The sequence below is a fragment of the Salvelinus alpinus genome, chromosome 30 (genome assembly GCF_045679555.1).
Source record: "Salvelinus alpinus chromosome 30, SLU_Salpinus.1, whole genome shotgun sequence".
Taxonomy (NCBI): Eukaryota; Metazoa; Chordata; class Actinopteri; order Salmoniformes; family Salmonidae; genus Salvelinus; species Salvelinus alpinus.
The window spans coordinates 46,654,797-46,678,512 of NC_092115.1; the positions used below are offsets into that span (position 1 = coordinate 46,654,797).

A 23,716-nucleotide genomic window follows, 5' to 3' on the forward strand; every position below is an offset into this window, starting at 1 on the left:
GAGAGACAGTCCGATGCTGGTAAATTGGTGAGTAATATCCAGGCTAATAACAGGGCTGGTGTCTGTGCAGAAGGTAAAAGCTACTAGCAGCGGCAAAAAAATGGCTAAATTAGCTTGTAGCTGATTTAGACCAGTTGTGATGGATTGGCAGGGCTCTGTGTCGGCAAAAAAAAAAAAAAAAAAAAAAAAAAGGTCCAGTCCAATTGGCAAAAGAGGTATTGTAGCCCAAGAATTCGCTGGTAGACCTCTTCGGCTAGCCGGCAGATGGGCCTAGCTCGAGGCTAGCTCAAGGCTAACTGGTGCTTGCTTCGGGACAGAGGTGTTAGCCAGTAGTAGCCACTCGGTTGCAGCTAGCTAGCTGTGATGATACGGTGTAATTGTCCAGAGCTTGCGTCAGGAATCCGGTGATGTGGTAGAGAAAAAGCAGTCCTATATGCTCTGGGTTGATATCGCGCTTGCAGACTGGCAGGTATTGGCCCGGTATTGAAGCTGGCTGTGTCCGAGTTGAGGGTGAAGACCGCAGCAGTGGCTAACTGACTACTAGCTAGTAGCTAGTTATCTGGCTAGCTTCTGATTGGGGTTACGGTTCTAAAGTATAAAAAAAATAGCAGGTCCGTACCACATTGGGTGAGGCGGAATGTAGGAATGTATATTCAGTTCCTAGATGGAAAGTGAAATTAAAATATATACGAAATGTATACGAAAAATACGAAGACTATTTACACGGGACAAGACAAGACAAAGACACGTCCGACTGCTACGCCATCTTGGATTCAAGCCAGTGTGTGTGTGTGTGTGTGTGTGTGTGTGTGTGTGTGTGTGTGTGAGGCGCCCGCGTCTCTCTACATGTCATGTGTGACGGGGCTGAGACAACACTCTCAGGTCTAGCAGAACAATCACACAGACTGCATTGCATCAAACCCAGGGCTCAGGAGCATAGTTAAAGTTTTGACATACAACCTGAACTCAGCCTACTTTACTCAGCCATAGTTATTAACGGTTCACCAAACACACGGTTCGGTACGTATTGCGGTTTTGGGGTCATGGTTCGGTTTCAGTACAGCAGTCAAATGAAATGCTATTCACAATGTTCAGCATTCACAGTGTTCCTAGCATTGTCTGTTACGACAGGATTGTTAGGTTGGGCCTCTCAAGTTTACACTCTGATGCTGCATTTGTAACCATGTGAGGTGGGAATTTACCAGATGTGAAGTCGTAAATACCAGTTGGATGCATTCATGTGATTTGTACTCGTTGAGCAAAAGCTGATTGGCTAATAAGCTGCGTCAATCATAAATTAAGTACAACCATCATGATTGTAAATAAGTTATAGTAAAAATTAAAAAAAACACAAATAGATTGCTTTTTATAAAAATGGTTTTGTTGTTGCATTTAACTGCTGAAAATGCTGTTTTTAGAGGCCATTTCCTTAGTAGGTCACCATGTGGGAGAAGTGGGTGCTCCGGTGGAGTTTCTCATTAGTAATTACCATTTGGAGAACTGTTCAAGTAGATATTTCCCAGCCATATGTGGTAAATTCCCACTTCTACATTAGTTACAATCGCACCATGACCCTGACTCCTTCAGTGCCAGATGTGCACTTGTGACTCTCATAAAGGTTGTGTGTCTGTAGCACAGTACATCTCCCACTCTGGGGTAATGTGACGGGCTGTTACTGTTAAGTAAGCTCAACACAGAGTGCATTGGCCAATTCATTGAAAACGTCGGCTTTGGCCTGCTTATATAGAGCGGGTACTACCCGTTTGCTGAAACGGGTGCAAGAGGGGAAGTTTGTAACGTGGCCCAAGCACTTTCACGAGGTGCTGAAACCGCCTATTCTCGACCACCGAAAACATGCGCATATCCTCGGCTATAAGCCAAAGACTGTAAAAATATAAACAGCCCTACCTATCGCTCCTTTAATTTCTTTGGTCATGTAAGAATCAGCTGCCAAGTGCTGCTTAAATGCAGAGGGGGGACGGTGTTGTGTTGTTTCTTTGCGTTTCTGTCTTGTTCCGGTATACTGGCGTGATGTCGGCTTAAATGTGTCAACATATTTGAGGTGTTGGCAGCTGCAAAGGCCATTGAGCGACATACTGTTAATGTTTTATTCACTACTCTCTGTCCATCGCAGTTGTAATCTACTGGGAAGCCAAAATGTCTCCAAACTGTAGATTTAAACGATGATGGAGGATCCTCCAATTCTGGTTTATCGACCCCACCACTCACCATCGCACAGAACTAGTTCCTGGCTGTGCCTCACAAAAGGACAGTTTGAAATGCGCCAATTAAGATTTGAAGTACAACGGGCGCACAGGCTCTAGTTGTTTTAACGGAATAGCCTCAAAATGTTTTTTCTGCTCATATTTACTCAAGATGCATAGGCCTACAACACAGCGTAGGTATAGCCAATAGGCTTCGTGTTTTTTTATGTATTCATTCGGCTTCACAGTGCGGACCGAACCGAGGCCCCCCATACCGAACGGTACCGTTATATCCCTAATAGTTAGCATATGACTTCTTGGCTCTGCAGCTGGACTTTCTACGCTAAAGGACACGAGTGAGTGAGTAAGTGTCTTGGCAAGACTACAACACTCCGTCTGAAGCACACACACACTCCACTCTCGCTTTCTAACAACTCCTCTCCTTAATCTGACTCCCCTGGAGACCAGGTCTTTGAATGTTAAGTGACATCACTGCAACCTGAGAGCTCCTTCTCTCTCACACACACTTTCCCCACTCTCGATTTCTCTTTCACACTTCCCCCACTCTTGATTGCTCCCCCTCTTTTTCCCCTCTCTTTCCCCTACCCGCCCTCTCCCCTTCCAGATTCACCTCAATCAGATAAGATCCCTGATCTACTTTCACTTATAAATAGCAAAACACTAAAACATAAATAATCGGACACATTAAAACAAGTACAAGCCCTGTGCACGGCAGTGGGTCTTCTCCCAAATTGAGGCTATGGCAGGAAAAAAAACAGAGCGAGTATCCAAAACATGGAATAACCGCAGACAAGGAAACATCTATCCTAGTGTGCAATTTGTACATGCATTTAAATACAAACACTCCTTCCATCGTAAAAAGAAATTACTAAGAACCAAAGACAGTCAGGTCTCCCTTGTAAAAGAGGTCTTCTGACCTCATTGGTACGCCCTGATTAAATAAAGGGGGAACTAAATAAGAACCCAGTGACTTACTTCTCTGGCAGTGCTTGTGCGTCCAGCAGCGTTCGTTGAAGAGGCCGTTGATGGTGGTCTGCTGACAGGTGGTCTTCCCCTTGGCCGCCCCAGGACACACGTCCCCGCACTCCCGGTCATTCTTATTGGCTACGATGTAGTTGTCCTCCACCGTGTCCAGGATCTTGGACCAGTCCAGGGTGGAGAGGTAGCAGAGGTCTGGGTTCTTCTCGATTCTCACCGCTCCTCTAGTGATATTCATCAGGCTATGGAGGCCGATATCCCGGAGCTGCAGCATTTCAAAGAAGACCAGAGCATAGTTGAAGAACAGGTTGTTACCTCGGATCACAGTGAGATTAGGGAAGAGGTCTTTGAGGCTCTCCATGCCGTAGACCCTGAACAGGAGGAGGAAGTCTGTGACCACGGTCAGTTTGGGGTAACTTAGGCCCCTGAAGTCCTCGGGCTTGGTCTTGAACATGAGGATGATTTTCAGGTGGCCCTCGATCACTGTGCAGTTCTCCAGGGAGCGCAGGTTGGTCACGTTGTTCCGGATGTCCTTACTGGAGCAGATTCCAGGGGAGACTTCAGTGGTGAAGGAGAGGGGAATGGAAGAGAGGAGACAAACTGATTAGAGATGGGATTCTGGCAACGATAGTATTGCACATCAAAAATATTCCGTCAAGACATTTATTGGTCTGCATATTTTTTGGTGTGTGGTCCATCTAAATTCTATGGACTTCATTAAAGAAGAGTCAACAACCAACCACTTATGAGGAATAATCTGAGTGAGCACATTACTCATGCACACTATTCATGCAATGTTATTTTTTACCTCCTGGGAAGATTTATTTATTTATTTCAAGCACATAAATTTAATGATCAGTTCGGCTTTGTATTGTATCATATCGCCAAGAGTTGAGCTTTTTATAAATTACATTCAACCATTTCAAGAAATAAACCGCAGTAGGCTATTGTTAATTTTGCTTGCTACAGCCTATTAAGTTCAATTAAGAACACCTTCATAGGCCCTAACTCACTTATACATATCTTCATTTCAATTCAATACAACTTTTGTACTTACCCCCTCAGGGGCAATTATTGTGTAGTATCGAATGTGAATTAAAATGAGTGTAGACAGTGAACCCAAGCAATAGCCTCATAAGTCTGATTAAGATGCTATATGTAGCCTAATTAATAAGAATTGTGATGATATCTTTGCCAGCTCATTATTTCTGCAAATGGGAAAATATTCTTAACTGACCAACATTGATTAAGGGTTAAATACAATAGATTTGATCTATCAAACAGCTACTTCAAGAAATGGTTGTACAGTACGCTATGCATAGTTCAGAGTAAGTGAATTGTGTAATATTTAATATAACCTTCATTGCAAAACCAGTTTTAGGGCAAAGAGACCAAGGCCTAGAATAAAAATAGACTAAAATAGTCTGGATTGAGAAGAAACAATTTCACATCAAAATATGTGGTTATGTATCTACAATATCTTGGTTTGATGAAACCCATGCCTCTCTGCAGACAGTTGGTTCAGCAACCACATATCTGGGTGTTTCCCACATTATAATATAGAGCGCCATCATTGGCTGTTATTACCCATATTCTAGTATTGAGCACTGTCATTGGCTGTAAGCACTATTCTACTAGGGGCCGCTGTCATTGGTTGCTTCCCACATTTTATTCCAATAGTAAGTAAGCTTAGAAGTAAGCTCTGTTATCACAACTGACAACTCTACTCTTATTTGGCATGGGGCTGGAGGCTGTAATTTAAGTAACTACACTGAACAGAAATATAAAACGCTACATGTAAAAAGTGTTGGTCCCATGTTGCATGCGCTCAAATAAAATATCCCAGAAATGTTCCATATGCACAAAAAGCTTACATTCAAGCAAATGTTTTATCTTCGTGAGCATCACTCCTTTGCCAAGATAATCCATCCACCGGACAGGTGTGGCATATCAATAAGCTGATTAAACAGCATGTTCATTACACAGGTGCAACTTGTGCTCGGGACAGTAAAAGGCCACTCTAAAATGTGCAGTTGTGTCACACAACACAATGCCACAGATGTCTCAAGTTCAGGAAGCGTGCAGTTGGCATGCTGACTGCAGAAATGTCCAACAGAACTGTTTCCAGAGTATTCAATGTTAATTTCTCTACCATAAGCCGCCTACAACGCCGTTTTAGAGAATTTGGCAGTAGGTACAACCGGCCTAACAACTGTAGACCACGTGTAACCGCGCCAGCCCAAGCACTCTGGGTTCTTCACTTGTGGGATCATTGGAGACCAGCCACCCGGACAGCTGATGAAACGATGTTTGCACAACCAAAAAATGTCTGCACAAACTGTCAGAAACCATCTCAGGGAAGCTAATTTCACTTTCGATGACTACTGGCACGCTGGAGAACTGTGCTCTTCACGGATGAATCCCAGTTTCAACTGTACCGGGCAGATGGCAGACAGCGTGTATGGTGACGTGTGGGCGAGTTGTTTGTTGATTTCAACGTTGTGAACAGAGTGCCCCATGGTGGCGGTGGGGTTATGTTATGGGCAGGCATGAGCTACGGACAATGAACACAATTGCATTTTAATCGATGCCAATTTGAACACAGAGATACCGTGATGAGATCCTGAGGACCATTGTCGTGCCATTCATCCACCGCCATCACCTCATGTTTTAGCATGATAATGCACGGTCCCATGTCGCAAGGATCTGTACACAATTCCTGGAAGCTGAAAATGTCCCAGTTCTTCTCTGGCCTGCATACTCACCAGATATTTCACCCATTGAGCATGTTTGGGATGCTCTGGATCGATGTGTACGACAGCGTGTTCCAGTTCCCGCCAATCTCCAACAACTTCGCAGTGTAATTGAAGAGTAGTGGTACAACATTCCATGGCCCACAATTAAAAGCCTAAATCAACTCTATGCAAAGGAGATCTGTTGCGCTGCGTGAGGCAAATGGTGGTCACACCAGACACTGACAGGTTGTGATCCACGCCCCTACGTTTTTATTTTAAGGTCCCATTTAAGGCCTGATTTATGTATTTCAACTGACTGATTTCCTTATGTGAACTAACTCAGTAAAATCTTTGAAATTGAATTTATATTTTTTCATCAGTGTAAATTTTGCTCTCTAGGTTACAGAGAGCTGGTAGTCCCATCAGCCAAACTACCAGGTTTGAAACAGGGAAGAGAAAATTAGCATACCCCCTGTATGCTAATTTTGTATAGAGTAGACCTAATCCACTATTAAAAGTAGTCAAAACTAACATTAAAAACACCTTCCTAATATTGAGTTGCAGCACCCCCCAATTGAAACAATCCACATCTCAATTGTCTCAAGGCTTCAAAATCCTTCCTTAACCCGTCTCCTCCCCTTCATCTACACTGATTGAAGTGGATGTAACAAGTGACATCAATAAGGGATCGTATCTTTTCACCTGGTCAGTCTATGTCATGGAAAGAGCTCTTGATATTTATTTAAATGTGACCTTTATTTAACGAGGTAAGTCAGTTAAGAACAGATTCCTATTTACAATGACGGCCTAATTGAATTGCGAGAGAAAGAGACAGTCTGTGGGGGAAAACATTGAAACATACTGTACGTACTCTGAAACATTCATTGCAACACCTATTTCCAAACGAGACGTTTCCGGATCGTGTTGATCTGTCATGATCACTGTTGCTGCTCTGACTACACCCGAGTAGTAACACTGTAATTACTAGCTACAGTAAGAACAACTTTACTATGCCATTGTTACAGAGTAGCCTCATTCAGTAAATGCATTGTAATGGGAGTTTTGTTATTGCACAACTGGAATAAGGAACAATCCTTCCATTAAGCAATGACTAAAGACTAATAACATGTTATTAAAATGTTATTACTACAGTAATTGCATTGTTACTACACAGATATAAAGTAGAGGTATAAGAACAAGTCTTACTAACAACTATAGTGGGCCGTGGTGTCCAATTAAGATATCCAACACAAACACCCCAAATCATCACCCATCATGAGAGCCCCTCTCAGAGAGTATGAGATAGAGAGAGCACGAGAGAAAAAGAGCGAGACAGGGAGAGAGAGAGAGAAAGAGCGAGGCAGATGGACTGAAGCGGTAAGATGACAGGGTGGCAGTAAGATGACCCAAACCGACAGAGATACACACAGGGAGGAACAGTAAATGACCAAGGAGCAGCGAGGGAACCAGAGTACAAACAGCTCCCAGCAGTGTGCTGTGGAGTGTGGACACACTGTTTGCGTCCTAAATGGCAGCCTATTCCCTTTACAGTGCACTACCTTTGACCAGGGCCCATGCCCCCTATATAGTTGAATGCGTTTGACCAGGCTGGTCGTGTCCTAAGTGGCACCCTATTCCCAACATAGTACACTACATAGGAGATAGGATGCCATTTGGGATGGACATCTCATTCAGCCAGAGCCAGGCATTACTAATTGAGAATCTAATACAGTCCACGGTGGTGATAGTGACAAGTGTTGATAACTGGAACAGTACAGCCTGGGCCCCGGTCAAAAGTTGTGCACTATATACAGTGCCTTCAGAAAGTATTCACACCCCTTGACTTTTCCCACATTTTGTTGTGTTACAAAGTGGGATTAAAATGGATTTGAGCAGCAGACTATGATCGATAATGTCAAAAGCCACACTGAAACATAACAAAACAGCCCCCGATCTTTTTATCATCAATTTCTCTCAGCCAAACATCAGTCATTTGTGTAAGTGCTGTGCTTGTTGAATGTCCGTCCCTATAAGCATGCTGAAAGTCTGTTGTCAATTTGTTTACTGTAAAATAGCCTTGTATCTGGTCAAAACACAATTTTTCCCAAGCGTTTACTAACGGTTGCTAACAGGTTGATTGGTCGGCTATTTGAGCCAGTAAAAGGGGCTTTACTATTCTTAGGTAGCGGAATGCCTTTTACTTCCCTCCAAGCCTGAGGGCACACACTTTCTTGTATGCTTAAATTGAAAATATGGGAAATAGGATTGTCAATATCGTCCGCTATTATCCTCAGTCATTTTCCATCCAAATTGTCAGACTGCGGTGGCTTGTCATTGTTGATGGACAAAAAAAAGAAAAATCTTCACTTCTTCCACACTCACTTTACGGATTTCAAAATGACAATGCTCGTCTTTCATAACTTGGTCAGATATACTTGGATGTGTAGTGTCAGTTTGTTGCTGGCATGTCATGACTAAATTTGCTAATCTGACCAATGAAAAAAATAATTAAAGTAGTTGGCAATATCAGTCGGTGAACGATGGAGCGGAGTTTGCCTTTTGTCCCAAAATGTAATTTAAGGTGGTCCAAAGCTTTTTACTATCATTCTTATTATCATGCATCTTTGTTTCAGTGTAGCTTCTTCTTTTTATTCAGTTAAGTCATATGATTTCTCAATTTGCAATAGGTTTGCCAATCGGTTGTGCAGACAGACTTATTTGCCATTCCTTTTGCCTCATCCCTCTCAAACATAACATTTTTTAATTCCTCGTAACGGCTTTCTTCCTGGGATGAAAGAGAGGACCAAAACGCAGCGCGGCTAGTGTTCAACATGTTTAATAAAGAATAAGAACGAGAACACTACAAGCTACAAAACAATAAATGTGAAAACCGAAAACAGTCCTATCTGGTGCAGAACACAAAGACAGAAAACAATCACCCACAAACAAACAGTGAAAACAGGCTACCTTAATATGGTTCCCAATCAGAGACAATGCAAAACACTTGCCTCTGATTGAGAACCATATTAGGCCAAACAACAAACCCAACATAGAAACACAAAACATAGACTACACCCACCCAGCTCACGTCCTGACCAACTAAACAAAGACTAAACAAAGGATATAAGGTCAGGAACGTGACACTCGTCAATCCGCGGAGATTTAACCGTTTTCACAGCCATTTTCTTAATGGGTGCGTCCTTATTAGTAACTGGAATAAGACATTTCATAAATGTGCCAAGTGCATCGGTCTGTTTGCTCCTCATTACACACCACGGAGTAACACATATTCTTTACATCAACAACATAGGAATCACTACAAAACGTATTGTATGACCTCTTATTCACCATATTAGGCCCAGCCTTTGGATCTCAGTTTTTTCTAGATATGGCTACTATATTGTGATCACTACATCAGATGGATCTGGTGACTACTTTCAAGCAAATGTCTGCAGCACTGGTAAAGATGAGATCAATACATGTTGATGATCTCATTCCTGTGCTGTTTGGAACTACCCTGGTAGGTTGATTGATAACCTGAACCAGGTTGCAGGCACTGGTTAGTTTGAAGCATTTTCCTGAGTGGGCAGCTTGATGAAAGCCAGTCAATATTTAAAAATCACCCAGAAAATATACCTCTGTTGCTATCACATACATTATCAAGCATTTCACACGTTATCCAGATACGGACTGTTAGCACTTGGTGGTCTATTGCAGTTTCCCACAAGAATAGGCTTTAGGTGAGGCACATGAACCTGTAGCATATTACTTCAACAGTAATCCTCCTCTGAGATTTACAGGAATGTGGTTCGGAATATAAACAGCAACACCTCTACCATTGGCATTTCTATATTTGCTGTAAAAGTGTTAACCTTGTATTGCTTACCACTGTATCAAAAGGTATTATCTAAGTGAGTTTCAGAGATTGTCAGAATATGAATGTCATCTGTTACTAGCAAATTATTGATTTCATTAACCTTGTTTCTTCAGCTACATATGTTAACGTGGGCTAATTTGAGCACTTTTCTTCTGGGATGCTTACTTGTTTTCATTGCTTTACTGGGAAGCATAGCAGAAGTAGATATGCTCATGTTATTTATGTTAGTGCAGGGTGAGCTGCACACAGTAGACTTCCTACTAGGGCACACCGCCTCAGTGCTAACAGTATAAATCTGGTTCATAGGCACATGATTGCTGCATGCGATAGCTGTAGGATCAGCAGAGGCATTCAGGGCAGTTAGAGGGACATACATTAGGTTACTTACATTGTGTCTACCAGCGCCCCTGGTGTAATGTACATTTGCTGAAGCATTATGACAACTCAGCGTCACAATGGTAGGGATTAACTGAGCTGGGCTTGGGTCAACTGAGCTGGGCTTGGGTCAAGTCAGTGTCACAACGCAGCCTTACAATGCTGCTTGGCACTGCAGGCCTTAATGCTCAAATGAGTTTTGTTTTTCAAATCTGTTTTGGACTACGGACTGTCCAAATAGCAAGTTGCATGTGACCAAATAGGATGTGTGTGTTTGTTCAGGTAGCAGTCATTTGCAAACAAGGCTAAAGTAGTTGTCACAGTAACGCCAGGTCTGTGTGCAGTGGTGTAGGCTGATTGGTGGTGGTGCTCGTGCTTCCTATCACTCAGAAGTTACGTAGCAAGCTAAGGTGACAATGCCTGCCATGGATGTTTCCCAGTTGCTTTGAATGTTCAAACCACCTACGAAGGTGGTTTGAAATGTGGCTCGAAATATCCGATTCCATGTGGTTTTTGGATGTTCAGACCGCAGGAAAAAGAACAGATTCGAATAGGATATGCAAATTAATAGGATTTGAGTCACTTCAAACTGCCAATGTGAACATGGCTAAAGAGCTTTCTACACCCTGATTGTGCAACATTTGCCCATTATTCTTATTCAAAACTCTTCAAGCTCTCTCAAATTGTTGATAATTTTCAGAAAACCATTGCTAGACAACCAGATTTAAGACAAAACTTTAACTCGGTCACTTAGGAACATTCACCATCTTCTTGGTAAGCAACTCCAGTTTAGATTTGACCTTGTGTTTTAGGTTAGAGCTCCTGCTGAAAGGTGAATTAATCTCCCAGTGTCTGGTCGAAAGCAAATTTTTTGCCGGTGCTTAGCTCCATTCCATAAATGTTTTATTCTGAAAACTACCCAGTTTAATGATTACAAGCATACCCACAAAATAATGCAGCCACCACTCTGCTTGAAAATATGTGCCCCGATTCAGGAAACTAGGCGTATGTCGCAAGTCACGACTTCACAGGACAGCCGAGCCGTTTGAACGTTAAAAAAAAAAAAAAATCATCAAAATGTGTTTTTGTGGCAGAAATGCCTTCTCGAACATGTGAACTTTCATGTGCCTTAATAAGAAACGTGTATGCCATCTGTAAATATCAATAAAATTGCTAAATTACAAGCCTTGTTGGTTAAGCCACAGAAAAAGTAAGCAACCTTCAATCACTTCAGGAGTCCAGATTTTAATCTCTACCTTTTTAGCCTTCTCTCGATGCAGACGCACTTTGTAGACTGGGATGAGCAGAACCACGTTATGATCCCAACCCCCAAGACTGGGTAGTGCCTTGGAAAAATACGCACCTTGGATGTTACCATAACAGAGGTCCAGACAGGCTTCAGTTCGGGTAGGTAACATATTGCTGATATGATGTTGAGATAGATTGCACACGTTAAAGTCTCCCATGATTTGCTTTACTGCTTCAGGTGACTCGGTCTCAGCCTGGGATACAAGGTCATGAATCAAGTCGGCAGCTATGAGCGTGTCAGAGGAGAAGTCGATGGAAACAATAAATAAACCGAATCCGATTTATTTACTGTGGCAGGTTGTATGGCCGTAGGTTAAGAGCAAGGAGTTCGATATCTTTCGTACAGACCTTGTGCTTAGTTGTAAGACGGGCAGGATTGCAGTACTTCTCATTGACAAATGCACAAACTCCACCACCATTTCTATTACCAGAGTTGATGTTTCAGACCATTCTAACAATTGTGAAGCCATGCAGCTCCACAACAGTGTCGGGATCCTGTTCCGTAGACCAGGTCTCAGACAGATCAAGCAGGATCGTCGGTACTCAGATGTATTGGGTACAAGCCCGTAACTCAGTCTTATTCCTTATGCTTTCTACATTGCCATGCATAATAGATGGATGAGGTGTTCTGAAGGGCTGTTTTTTTCATCCGATTCCAAATTCCTCCTCTACTCCCACCCTTCCTTGGTTTAGAATCCTTGGGAACAGGTTGATTGTAATGATGGTGGTATTCCATTGCAGTGTAGACTTGCAGCAAAGGGCCAGAGATTAAGCAGGACATCGCTTGTGTATGATATCGGGGATCACTGTATCCATTGAGGGTTAGGTCGACAGCTTGTTTGGTGCGTTTCACAAAAGAAAACAGATTAAAACAAAAAAAACAGCCAAAGTACTGCTATTTGCCTCATTACTAATTATCCAATTTAACGGCACTAAAAACATGGTTGGTTTAGGTAGATCGCAAAGTGATTTATTCTCGGGATGGAACATTTGTAGAATACCAGGAAAATGTTCAACCCTACCACACAGCAGTGGCTGAGTGTGGTGGTTAGGCTTTCATCATATATCATATGCCCATCTGTAGAAATCTGGTTACTCTCCAGAGACAAATCATGATTCACCTGTACCAGAATCTATGAATCTAGCTGTTAAGAGTCCTTCCTATCAACTTGGGGGGAAAAAACAAAGAGGAGATGTTTTGGGAACATCACGCAAACCGATGGAGTTACCATGGAAACCAGCCACACACACGGACAGGCAGGCAGGCAGACAGACACAGGGGCTGCTGGACTAACTCACAGAGACACATGGAGATAAGTCTGTGCCTCGGAGGTACTGTATAATCTCCAAAAGGATCACGACTGAAGATTTCCACTGATCAATAATATCTCACACCACCACTGACAGAGTCTAACAGCCATTAGGAGAGTTGGAGAGGGGGGCTAACTACGATGTAGTTCTATTCCTCAAAACAGCAGAATCCCCATGCAAAGGAATTAAAACATAATTGGCTTTAATTGTTGTTTGTACCCTCTCCTGTGTATGAAGAAATAACAGGGGTGATCAACAACAGTCAGAGAGTTAACATCAAAGGTCAGGATTGAGTCATAGGACAGTCTTGCTGGGAGGTTAACTCTGTAGGTGCTGGAGCAAACCACTGAATTGCCAACAATGGATCATATAACACAGCAATAACAAGTAATTAAATAATACCTTCGTGAATTAGAAACTAACACATAATGGTATATTCCTAAACAGTCATCTACTGTAGACTGTGAGAGGTTAACTCTGTAGGTGCTGGAGCAAACTGATCTGTTGAAATAGCACATAAAACTTCAGCAAAACTAATAGAAAAAAAACCACATTGTCCATTACAATCTGCTGTCTGGAGATACAGGTCATTCTAGAACCTGGACTACAATTCTAGAATCATTAAAGTCAATTGAGAATGTAGGTTCCAATTGTCTGTGATTAGAAAGAGGACAAAAAGCTCTGTCATTGAACAAGCTATTTCTAAAGGTGAAGTCGAGAGACATTACGAAACTGTCTGATAAGGTTTTGCAGAATATAAATAATATTACAGAATATAATGACACTTCGGAACATGAAAACCCTAAAATATGCTGGGGAGCTGCAGCTGCACAGTGGTCCTGACATGATCCTCCTGGAAAAAGAGACCAAAAAAAACACACAAGCCAACTACATAAGGGCGGCTATGGAGCTTCTGATTCACTTCTGACACTCACCTAATCAACTCACCTAATCACAAAGAAAACTCCTACATCAGCACTCTTATGTAGTGCATGTAGATACTTGCCTACATCTACTATGAATGCATTTAGATAGTATGAGTTAAATAAACCTGCACTGAAAATGTGGCTGGTATGAAGTTACATACAGTACATAGTCTGAGTGGCTGGTGAATTTGGTTTTCATCCACTGGCCACATGCCTGGTTCCATAAACACTGTACAGGTCTCACTGTAAAAAAAATATATACTTAAATCTCAATTAGACTAACCTGTATAAATAAAGGTTAAGTGAAAATGAAACGGTAGGTTGACCACACAGTTAATTTGATGCCCTTGTCTGGAAAGAGTAGACAACAGGCGGAGGGTGCAAGGGCACTGTCCAGATGTGTGTGAGTGCGTGTCTCCCTCTACTCTCCCTCCTACACTACAGGTCAAAGTCATCCACTACATACGAATAGTGTGCCATTTCGGACACAAACCTCTCCCTGGGCCTCACGCGCCTCTCACTCCTACACGAGTGTGGCCTCAGGAAGAACACAAACACCCAGCAGCTATTGCAACACTTCCCTTTTCAAGGTTTTACTAGGTGGCTCGTTGGTTTATTGTTTTCCAACATATGCCGCCGGAGCTAAGATCAGGGAGGCACCAGCGGACCAGACAATTGGCTGCAGCGGCGCGTGATGTAATCCATACCAAGAATGCCGTCAACTGAAATGTGTCTTCCGCATTTAACCCAACCCCTCTGAATCAGAGAGGTGCAGCTGCCTGAAATCGACATCCAAGTCTTTGGCGCCTGGGCAACAGTGGCTTAACTGCCTTGCTCTGGGGGCAGAACAACAGATTTCTACCTTGTCAGCTTGGGGTTTCGATCTAGCAACCTTTCGGTTACTGGCCCAACGCTCTAACCAGTACGCTACCAATAATAGACAGATTTCAGGTTTCAGACAACAGAACAGTAAAGGCACTTTGAATAATTACTAGCGGGCTCTTAACAAGGATTAGCGGTATTAACCATAGTCTGAGATCAACTATGCCTACGATGTTCTAAAAAATTCTCTATAATGTATTAAAGGTACTAGATGGCGATTGATGAATAATTGCTTTTCGGGAACTGTGCCTCTCGGACCTTCAAACTCAACTCTGGACCTCGAAGCCAGTTCCATTGCATTTTTGCTTTGTTCCCCTCAAATTAATTCAAATTGTATTTGACATGTGAAAAACAATTTAAATAATTTTTTTAAACCTTTATTTAACTAGGCAAGTCAGTTAAGAACACTTATTTACATTGAAGGCCTAGGAACAGTGGGTTAACTGCCTTGTCAGCTCAGGGATTTGATCTAGCAACCTTTCGGTTAATGCTCAATGGCCCAACGCTCGAACCACTAGGCTACCTGCCGCCCCAGAATAATGCTGTAATGTAACAAAATGTGGAAAAGTCAAGGGGTCTGAATACTTTCCGAATGCACTGTACTTCCGTCATTCCTCAAACTCACCAGCTGCACTAACTTTCACATATCCTTTTTCACATTACGCAACGTAAAACACCCACTTTGAATGTTATATATAGTTTTTTTTGCATCTCTGAGCGATATTCTATCGACTCCTGGAGTCATTTCATGTTTTCATGTGTATCGATGCAAAACTCGTCATACCGGCTGTATTTCTGCCTGCTTGACAGGCAATAGCTCAAATATACATGAAATGACCCCGGGAATCGATAGAACATCGCTCAGAGATAGAAAACCGATAGAACATTCTTTAAAAAATGGGTGAATCTTTCCTTTAACAGGTTGTTAGCTAGTTAGGTAACATGACTGAACAAGGTTGTTTGTTATCAAATCAATAATTAGCCACCCGGGAACAGTTTAAAACAGCTGTTTGTAAAAGTATATAAAATGCATGTGAATTTGTAAAAGGTCGCTCTGTTAATACGGGTCATCATCTTTTGTTAATGGTGTGCCCTAGAGACGAGCCGTTTTCATTGCTGTAAAAGTACTGTGCTCCATTTTCTCTCTCTGACACTCAGAGGCTGTGTGACAGCGAACTTGCAAAGCCTACTCAGAAAGGCCTGTGCTCTTGGTTATACCAGGTGAGGAAATTATGCAACGTTTCAACTTTGCTCGCTCTGCACACTGCTCCAATCTATCAAATGTACATTTAGCAGAAGAACATCGGGGTCTGCATCCCTGCTTGACATCAAGGCTAAATTATATTTTAAAACCAAATGTCATAGATGCGCAGGAAGAGAGGACGGAGAGAACCTGTGAGTGCTTGCTGGTAGGGTATGTGGCTGGCTGATTACAGCTGCTACATGTGATATACACATGAAAGTGAAATAGACATTAGTGAATGGGCGCATAGAGGAGAGCTGCTGTTGCTTTTTTGTTGTTGACTGAATTTATTAACAAAACTGACTTTATAAACATTTTATAAACAGGCGCCAGTGGGTTCTTTTGAATTTTAGGGTCGAAAAATTCTGTAGTATCAAATGAAACGGTATTCTAAAATGGTGGCAACGTTTTGGTACCGGTTTACCATGCAACACTACAATGGATCCCTAACTGTTTTATGGTATCATGTAATATGAATGGGCATTGTTGAGGGCCATTGTTGACACTGAGGTAATTATTACCTGCAGAATAAGAAGGACGTTTCCTTGATCAAGGTCAGTTAGGCCTCCATGTCAAGGGCACGGACTGAGTACGCACCTCAGAAAGAAAGCATTGTCAGATCAAGGGCCATATGTATCAAGGATCTCAGAGTAGGAGTGTTGATGTAGGTTCAGGTTTGCCTTTTAGATCATAATGAGAAAGATTATAGACAGGTGACCTGATCCTAGATCAGCATTCTTACTCAGTTGCTCGATACACACAGTTCCAGGTGCTTGAGTTGCTTGACAATGAGGTGTTTCACAGCTTGACAAAGTTGGAACATGTCACCCAGGATTAAAGGACTATTGTTCAAGAGAACAATAAAAGACAAACAATTCCTGTGTGTCAACCACACACACACACACTCATGGTGTCTCAAATGGCACCCTATTCCTAATATAGTACACTATTTTTGATGGTCCCTGAACCCCCCAATGCACCAACAACCAAGAGAATGAACTAAAGAGAAAAAGACAGAAGAAAACAACAAACAATGCATAAAAATGTAAAGTATAAATAAATAAATGGATATCAAGGACAACTAAAATCATAACAGCAAAGCAAACTATATGTTTGTGTGCATGTCTGGCACTATTACATGTATGTGTGTGTTTTTGTATGTGTTTATTTGAATGAGTGTGTGTACATGCATGTGTACAAACACCTGCACGGCATCAGCCTCAGGCAAACCGGCATTAGCTGTAAAAACACTGCTCCTCAGTGTCCCTCAAACATACTTTTTATTATGTTTTAACTTGACTTTATTTTTTACTTTTATCTTTGACCATCATTCTCTCTCCCACTTGTCTCCAATTCCACATCCCAACCCTCAGCCCATCCCATCCATCTCTGCTGGCCACCCTCTTCGGATTTCTACGCAACATATATCTTTCAACTATGCTGTGATGTTTAACGTACAATTTCAATCTATCTGATCGAATAGAATCTACACATTGCGAGTTGAAAATAAGATTCCTCTTTGTAAAAGTATTTATGGTAGAGAAATTAACATTAAATTCTCTGTCAACAGCTCTGGTGGACATTCCTGCAGTCAGCATGCCAATTGCACGCTCCCTCAAAACTTGAGACATCTGTGGCATTGTGTTGTGTGACAAAACTGCACATTTTAGAGTGGCCTTTTTTTGTCCCCAGAACAAGGTACACCTGTGTAATGATCATGCTGTTTAATCAGCTTCTTGATATGCCACACCTGTCAGGTAGATGGATTATCATTGCCAAAGAGAGATGCTCACAGGGATGTAAACAAATTTATGCACAAAATTTGAAAAAGAAAATGCTTTTAGTGTGTATGCAATATTTCTGGGATCTTTTATTTTATCTCATGAAACATGGGACCAACTCTTTCTTTACATGTTGCATTTATATTTGTGTTCAGTGTACATAGGGAATGGGGTACCATTTGGGATGCAGACAATAGCTAGTTATGTTACACAATTACAGACCAACCGGATCTCATTTGACGACAGTGAGATTTAACAAGAGTTAGTTCTTTAGTAGAGTTACACACTGGGTGACACTTATGACAGAAGGATGTCTGTCTTTAACATGAGGCGCGGAAATTGAGCTTCATGAGTGAGATGGATTGATACGGTTTCTGGTTAGACTATTCCCTCTCCTAAGAACTTCAAAGAATAGATACATGTACAGTGCATTCGGCAAGAATTCAGACCCCCTGACTTTTTGCCAAGTTACATCCTTATTCTAAAATGGATTAATTGTATCTTTGTTTAACTAGGCAAGTCAGTTAAGAACAAATTCTTATTTACAATGACAGCCTAGGAACAGGGACAGAACAACATATTTTTACCTTGTCAGCTTGGGTATTCGATCTCGCAACCTTTCGGTTACTGGCCCAACGCTCTAACAACTATGCTACCTGCCTGGTGGTTAGTGGCTACCTGCCTAGTGGATAGAGCATTCCCTAAATCTGCACACAATACACATTAAAAACAAAGCAAAAAACAGGTTTAGAATTGTATGCAAATGTATAAAAAATGAATAACTGAAATATTACATTTAATTTACATACAGTACCAGTGAAAAGTTAGGACACCTACTCATTCAAGGGTTTTGCTTAATTTGTATTATTTTCTACATTGTACAATAATAGTGAAGACAGCAAAACTAAGAAATAATACATGTGGAATCATATAGTAACCAGAAGACAGCCCTATTTCGTAAAAGACAAAGTCCATATTATGGCAAGAACAGCTCAAATCTGCAAAGAGAAATGACAGTCCGTTACTTTAAGACATGAAGGCCAGTCAATCGGGTTTTTGCAGTCGCAAAAACCATCAGGCGCTGTAATGAAACTGGCTCTCAGGAGGACCGCTACAGGAAAGGAAGACCCAGAATTACCTCTGCTGCAGAGGATAAGTTCTTTAGAGTTAACTGCACCTCAGATTGCAGCCTAAATTCTTCAGAGTTAAAGTTAGACATCTCAACGTCAACTGTTCAGATGAGACAGCGTGAATCAGGCCTTCATGGTCAAATTGCTGCAAAGAAACCACTACTAAAGATCACCAATAATAATAGACTTGCTTGCGTCAAGAAACACGAGCAATGGACATTAGACTAGACCAAAGAACAGATTTTGCACTGAGGAGTCAAAATGTGAGATTTATTGGTTCCAACCGCCGTGTCTTTGTGAGACGCAGAGTAGGTGAATGGATGATCTCCGCATGTGTAGTTGGTGGTGTGATAGTGCTTTGCTAGTGACACCATCTGTGATTTATTTAGAATTCAAGGCAGACTTAACCAGCATGGCTACCACAGCATTCTGCAATGATATGCCACCCCATCTGGTTTGTGCTTAGTGGGACTTTCATTTGTTTTGAGATGGATTGGAATGAGTTAGACTGCAGAGTGAAGGAAAAGCAGCCAACAAGGCTCAGCATATGTGGGAACTCCTTCAAGACTGTTGGAAAAGCATTCCTCATGAAGCTGGTTGAGAAAATGCCAAGAGTGTGCAAAGCTGTCATCAAGGCAAAGGGTAGCTACTTTAAAGAATCTCAAATATATTTTAATTTGTTTAACACTTTTTTGGTTACTACATGATTTCCATGTGTTATTTCATCATTTTGATGTCTTCACTATTATTCTACAATGTAGAAAATAGTAAAAATAAAGAAAAACCCTGGAATGAGTAGGTGTGTCCAAACTACGCTGAAGGGTGACGTGTACGTGCTGCAGGCGGCAGCATTACCCGCTAGACCAGCCTCAGGCACACTTCTAAAATAGATTGATATTGTCTGGTTTGACAACCTGACCACTTCAAATTATTTAATTGGCAACCTGAGGTAAACTACTCTACGTTGGAGACCTGAGGTGAACTACTGGACGGTGGTACCTGAGGTGAACTACTACTTTACATTGGAGACCTGAGGTTAACTACTGTATCTTGGTACCCGAGGTGACCTAACGTACGATGGATGGTAGCACAATAGTGTAATGATGACCAAACATTGCAGGCAGAAATAGAACGCGAGACATTATACCATGTGCATACAGATCTGACAACAGAAAAGAAAGGATACAGGATACAGATAGGACAATTCTTAATCTATGCCTATACTCAATCCTTCAGTATGTAAAATGGGGTGATGGAAATGTAAAAATGTAAATATAAAACCAAAACAAATCCACCAAGGATTTTAGTTTCATTTAGCCATTTTGACAAGCTAATTAAGTAAGCCTTGTCCAAGCCAGAATTGTCCATTTTGACTTAAGTATCGGGTCAATAAACATTAACAATTCCTTCACAACATAGGTTACATACAGACACTGGCTTGGTTCAGCCAATGCGTTGGTCAGTTACTGTCAGTCAATGTTATGAAACACTTTCAGTGAGGCCCAAGTTTCTCTCACTCACTCACTGGTTCACTGTCAAGTCGGAGAGGTGCGAGAAGGGGGCCAGTCAGAGCCAGTAGCCGAGCAATACACAAATTGTTTATGAATTGTCACAGTTGCGCAACAGAATCTCACAAACTGGTCTGATGACATTACCCAATCTCAACCCACCACCTTTTCAGTTTAATGAAAAGGGTAGCTTCACATTACTATGAGTTTTTTTTTCTCAACTCTCAGTCCAACTCGCTCTCTCGTCACATAGGCTGAAAACAAACTCGACAGCGTTTAACATCCATAACAAGTACAGAGGTGTCAGTCGAGCGTTTGATTTGTTGCAATGCTGCTAGACAAAGGCTGTTTAAGAGGGTTAACTCCCACGCCTAAATACATTAATGGTGCAAGAGTAGGTATAGGCCTATTTCATCACAAAGTCTCAAGAATTCTACTACACTGACTCTTACCAGCTTTTCAAATAGTTAAAAGATCACGAGTGGGTCACCAGGTGCAGACGGGGTGAATAGAAACCATACGCAGGACTATAGAGTGTGACAATTTAGTCGGATTTTGCGACCTTTTAACTTGGCTGTGCGAGTTTCATTTTTAATTGCTTGCACTGGTGCGAGCTGCCCATTCCACCTCAATCAAAAAGTCCTATTTTTGTGCAGATAAATTCATGAATTTGTTCTACAGTAAAGTGCATTATCCTCATGATTCCTGTAATAAGTGTCTACCCTGGCAGTGTGCCTGCCTGTTTCACTGGGGCAGGCTGCTGTAATGAACGAGCCTCTCACTCACTCTCCCCACTCGTGATTGTAGAACATTTCAAAATGCAATTGCAGGGGAGGAAAAACACAACTTTGGAAGCAACTAGTTGTCCATATTAAAAAGAGAGGAGTGTCTCGGCCTTCTACTGTAGGTATAATTGCTATTTTTCAACTATCATTACTGTGCTCAAAGCACTGTTCTACAATCAAGATACCTGATACGTCTTTGAAATACAGAGGGTGTGGAATTGCGCATCGGCCATCGCAAGTGAACTAGCCTCATTGCACTTACATGGCTACTGGCAGTAGGTGTTATATTTAGAGAGTTAGCGATCTAGCTAATGTGTTGCGTTTCTACTTCCTCGGGTGGTGAATTAGCACCAACTGAATTAAGCAAATATATAATGTTAATGTACATAAAGATGAAGGCAAATTAATCTCTATTTAACAAAACATTCTGGAGCTCTATTTGACAGTAAAATAGTTTTTTTTAATAGCCTAATTGTCAAGCTAAAATGCATGACAATCACTGGATTAGGTTGCATATCAAAATATTTTGAATCGTGCATTCCTGCTTGGACATGTAAGACGTAACAACTTACTGAAAAAATATATAAAAACGCAACATGCAACAATTTCAAAGATTTTACTGAGTTAGAGTTCATAAGGAAATCAGTCATTTGAAATAAAAAAATTAGGCACTAATCTATGGATTTCACATGACTGGGCAGCGGTGCAGCCATGAGTGGGCATAGGCTCACCCACTGGGGCCACAAATAAGACAAATAACAGCACAACAGTGGTGTGCAGAATGGCATCTCGTCAATCCTTGTCACAGACAGGCTATTGCAGCAGACGACCACTCTGGGTTCCACTCCTATCAGCTAAAAACAAGGAGAAGCGGCTCCAGTTGGCACGCGATTACCAACACTAGACAATTAAGGAGTGGAAAAACATTGCCTTGTCCGAGGAATCCCGGTTCCTGTTGAGTCATGCTGATGGCAGAGTCAGGATTTGCTGCAAGCAGCATGAGTACATGGACCCATCCAGACTGGTGTCAAAGGTACAGAATGGTGGCGGTGGTGTACTGCCGTCCAATCTGCAGCAACTGCGTGATGCCATCGCGTCAGCATGAACCAACATCCCTGTGGAATGTTTCCAACTTGTAAAATACATGCCCCAAAGAAATCAGGCTGTTCTGGAGGCAAAGGTGGTCCCGACCCAGTACTAGATGGGTGTAACTAATTAACTGGCCGGTGAGTGCAAATTGCCCTCTTTTAATCTCCGTCTTTGTTGGGAGGACAACAGAAGCTAGGTTGTTTGTACCATGTCCATCCTTTATCCTTACCATTCATTTGAACTAATTTGGTTTATCCAATCTCATTCAAATCAGTGTCAGTGTAAAAAACCTACAATGAAAGTGGTTGGTTTGACATAATACTTTAAGACCAAACTAACTATTTTAATCTCCGTCTTTGTTTACTCACTTACTGTTGTACATGTGCATCCGGTTCCTTCACCATTCATTTGAAATAAGCTAATTTGTTTCATCCAATTTGATCCAGTGCTTTGATAAACCTGCTGTGATTTCAGAAAGTGTCTGGTTTGACATTAAGTACCCTCTTTTAATCTGTAATTTTGTTAACTAATTTACTGCTATTTGCAACACAACAGTCAATCTAGTGAATCACACAGATTCAGATGTGTAGATGGCTAATACATGTACAAGTCTTGTAATAATGACTAGTAGTGAGTGAATGTGTGGCGTATGTGTGTTGGTATGTGTAAGTGCTGAGAAGTGTATGTCTGCGTTAGGCTGTGTGTGTGTGTGTGTGTTGGATGAGTGTGTAGGGATGCTGAGAAGTGTTTGTGTGTGTGCACTCTAGTCCTATTCAGAGGGGCTACTGATTACAACTGTGAGACAACCTAACTTACTAACTAGTAAATAGTTACCCTACTTTTTGTTCATGATCATGTCATCCCAATTACTCTGTTACCACCCTCGGTGTGTGTTTGTTTGTGTGCGCGCACTCAAGCGTGTGGGCGCCACATTACTCTTCAGTGTAGACTCCCAGGAGTGCATAAAATCTCAATATATATGTTAACAATAGGACCACCTGACTTTAAATGAATGGGTTTAACATACTGTATTTGTTTTATTCTGTACAGACTACTTAGCATATTATTATGCATCTAATTTGCATAAAGCCGTATTTTTTAAATTCTAATTTCAAAAATGGTTTCAATTTGTTACAAACTCTCAGTTATGCATAAAGCATGTATATTTGTTAATAATATGACCATTGGCCTCAAAGCACTGTAATTATGCATTCTGTACTGCCTAATGTGCATATTAAGTGCCTAATTGTCATAATATTACGTCAGAACAATATGACCACTCCATTTTAAGATATTGGGCAAAACTTGTTGAAATTAAGAATCCATGCAGGTGATTTGGTGCCTTTTTGACAAGGGATTATCATTGTCCTGTCCACTATTTTTTTTGTACCTTTTCTGATCACGTGAAAATAAGATCTCAGCGATGGTAAGTCTCTACACCCTCATGAAATAAAGTGTTGTGTCCTGAAAAGCAGTACTATTTGGAATACAAAGTATAACACCAGAACCAGTGTCTCATTTTGAGCCCTAACACCCTACCCCTAATCAATGTGATGTACATTG

General features: G+C 41.5%; 1 protein-coding gene across 1 annotated transcript in view; it reads right to left on the reverse strand.

Moving 5' to 3' along the window:
• Positions 1 to 23,716, reverse strand: part of LOC139560496 (insulin receptor-like) — a 102,468-nt gene that overhangs the window by 77,231 nt on the left and 1,521 nt on the right. The window contains exon 2 of the mRNA XM_071377334.1: positions 3,201 to 3,761. Within this exon, the coding sequence (XP_071233435.1) occupies positions 3,201 to 3,761 (561 nt within the window). The remainder of the gene's footprint in view (positions 1 to 3,200; positions 3,762 to 23,716) is intronic.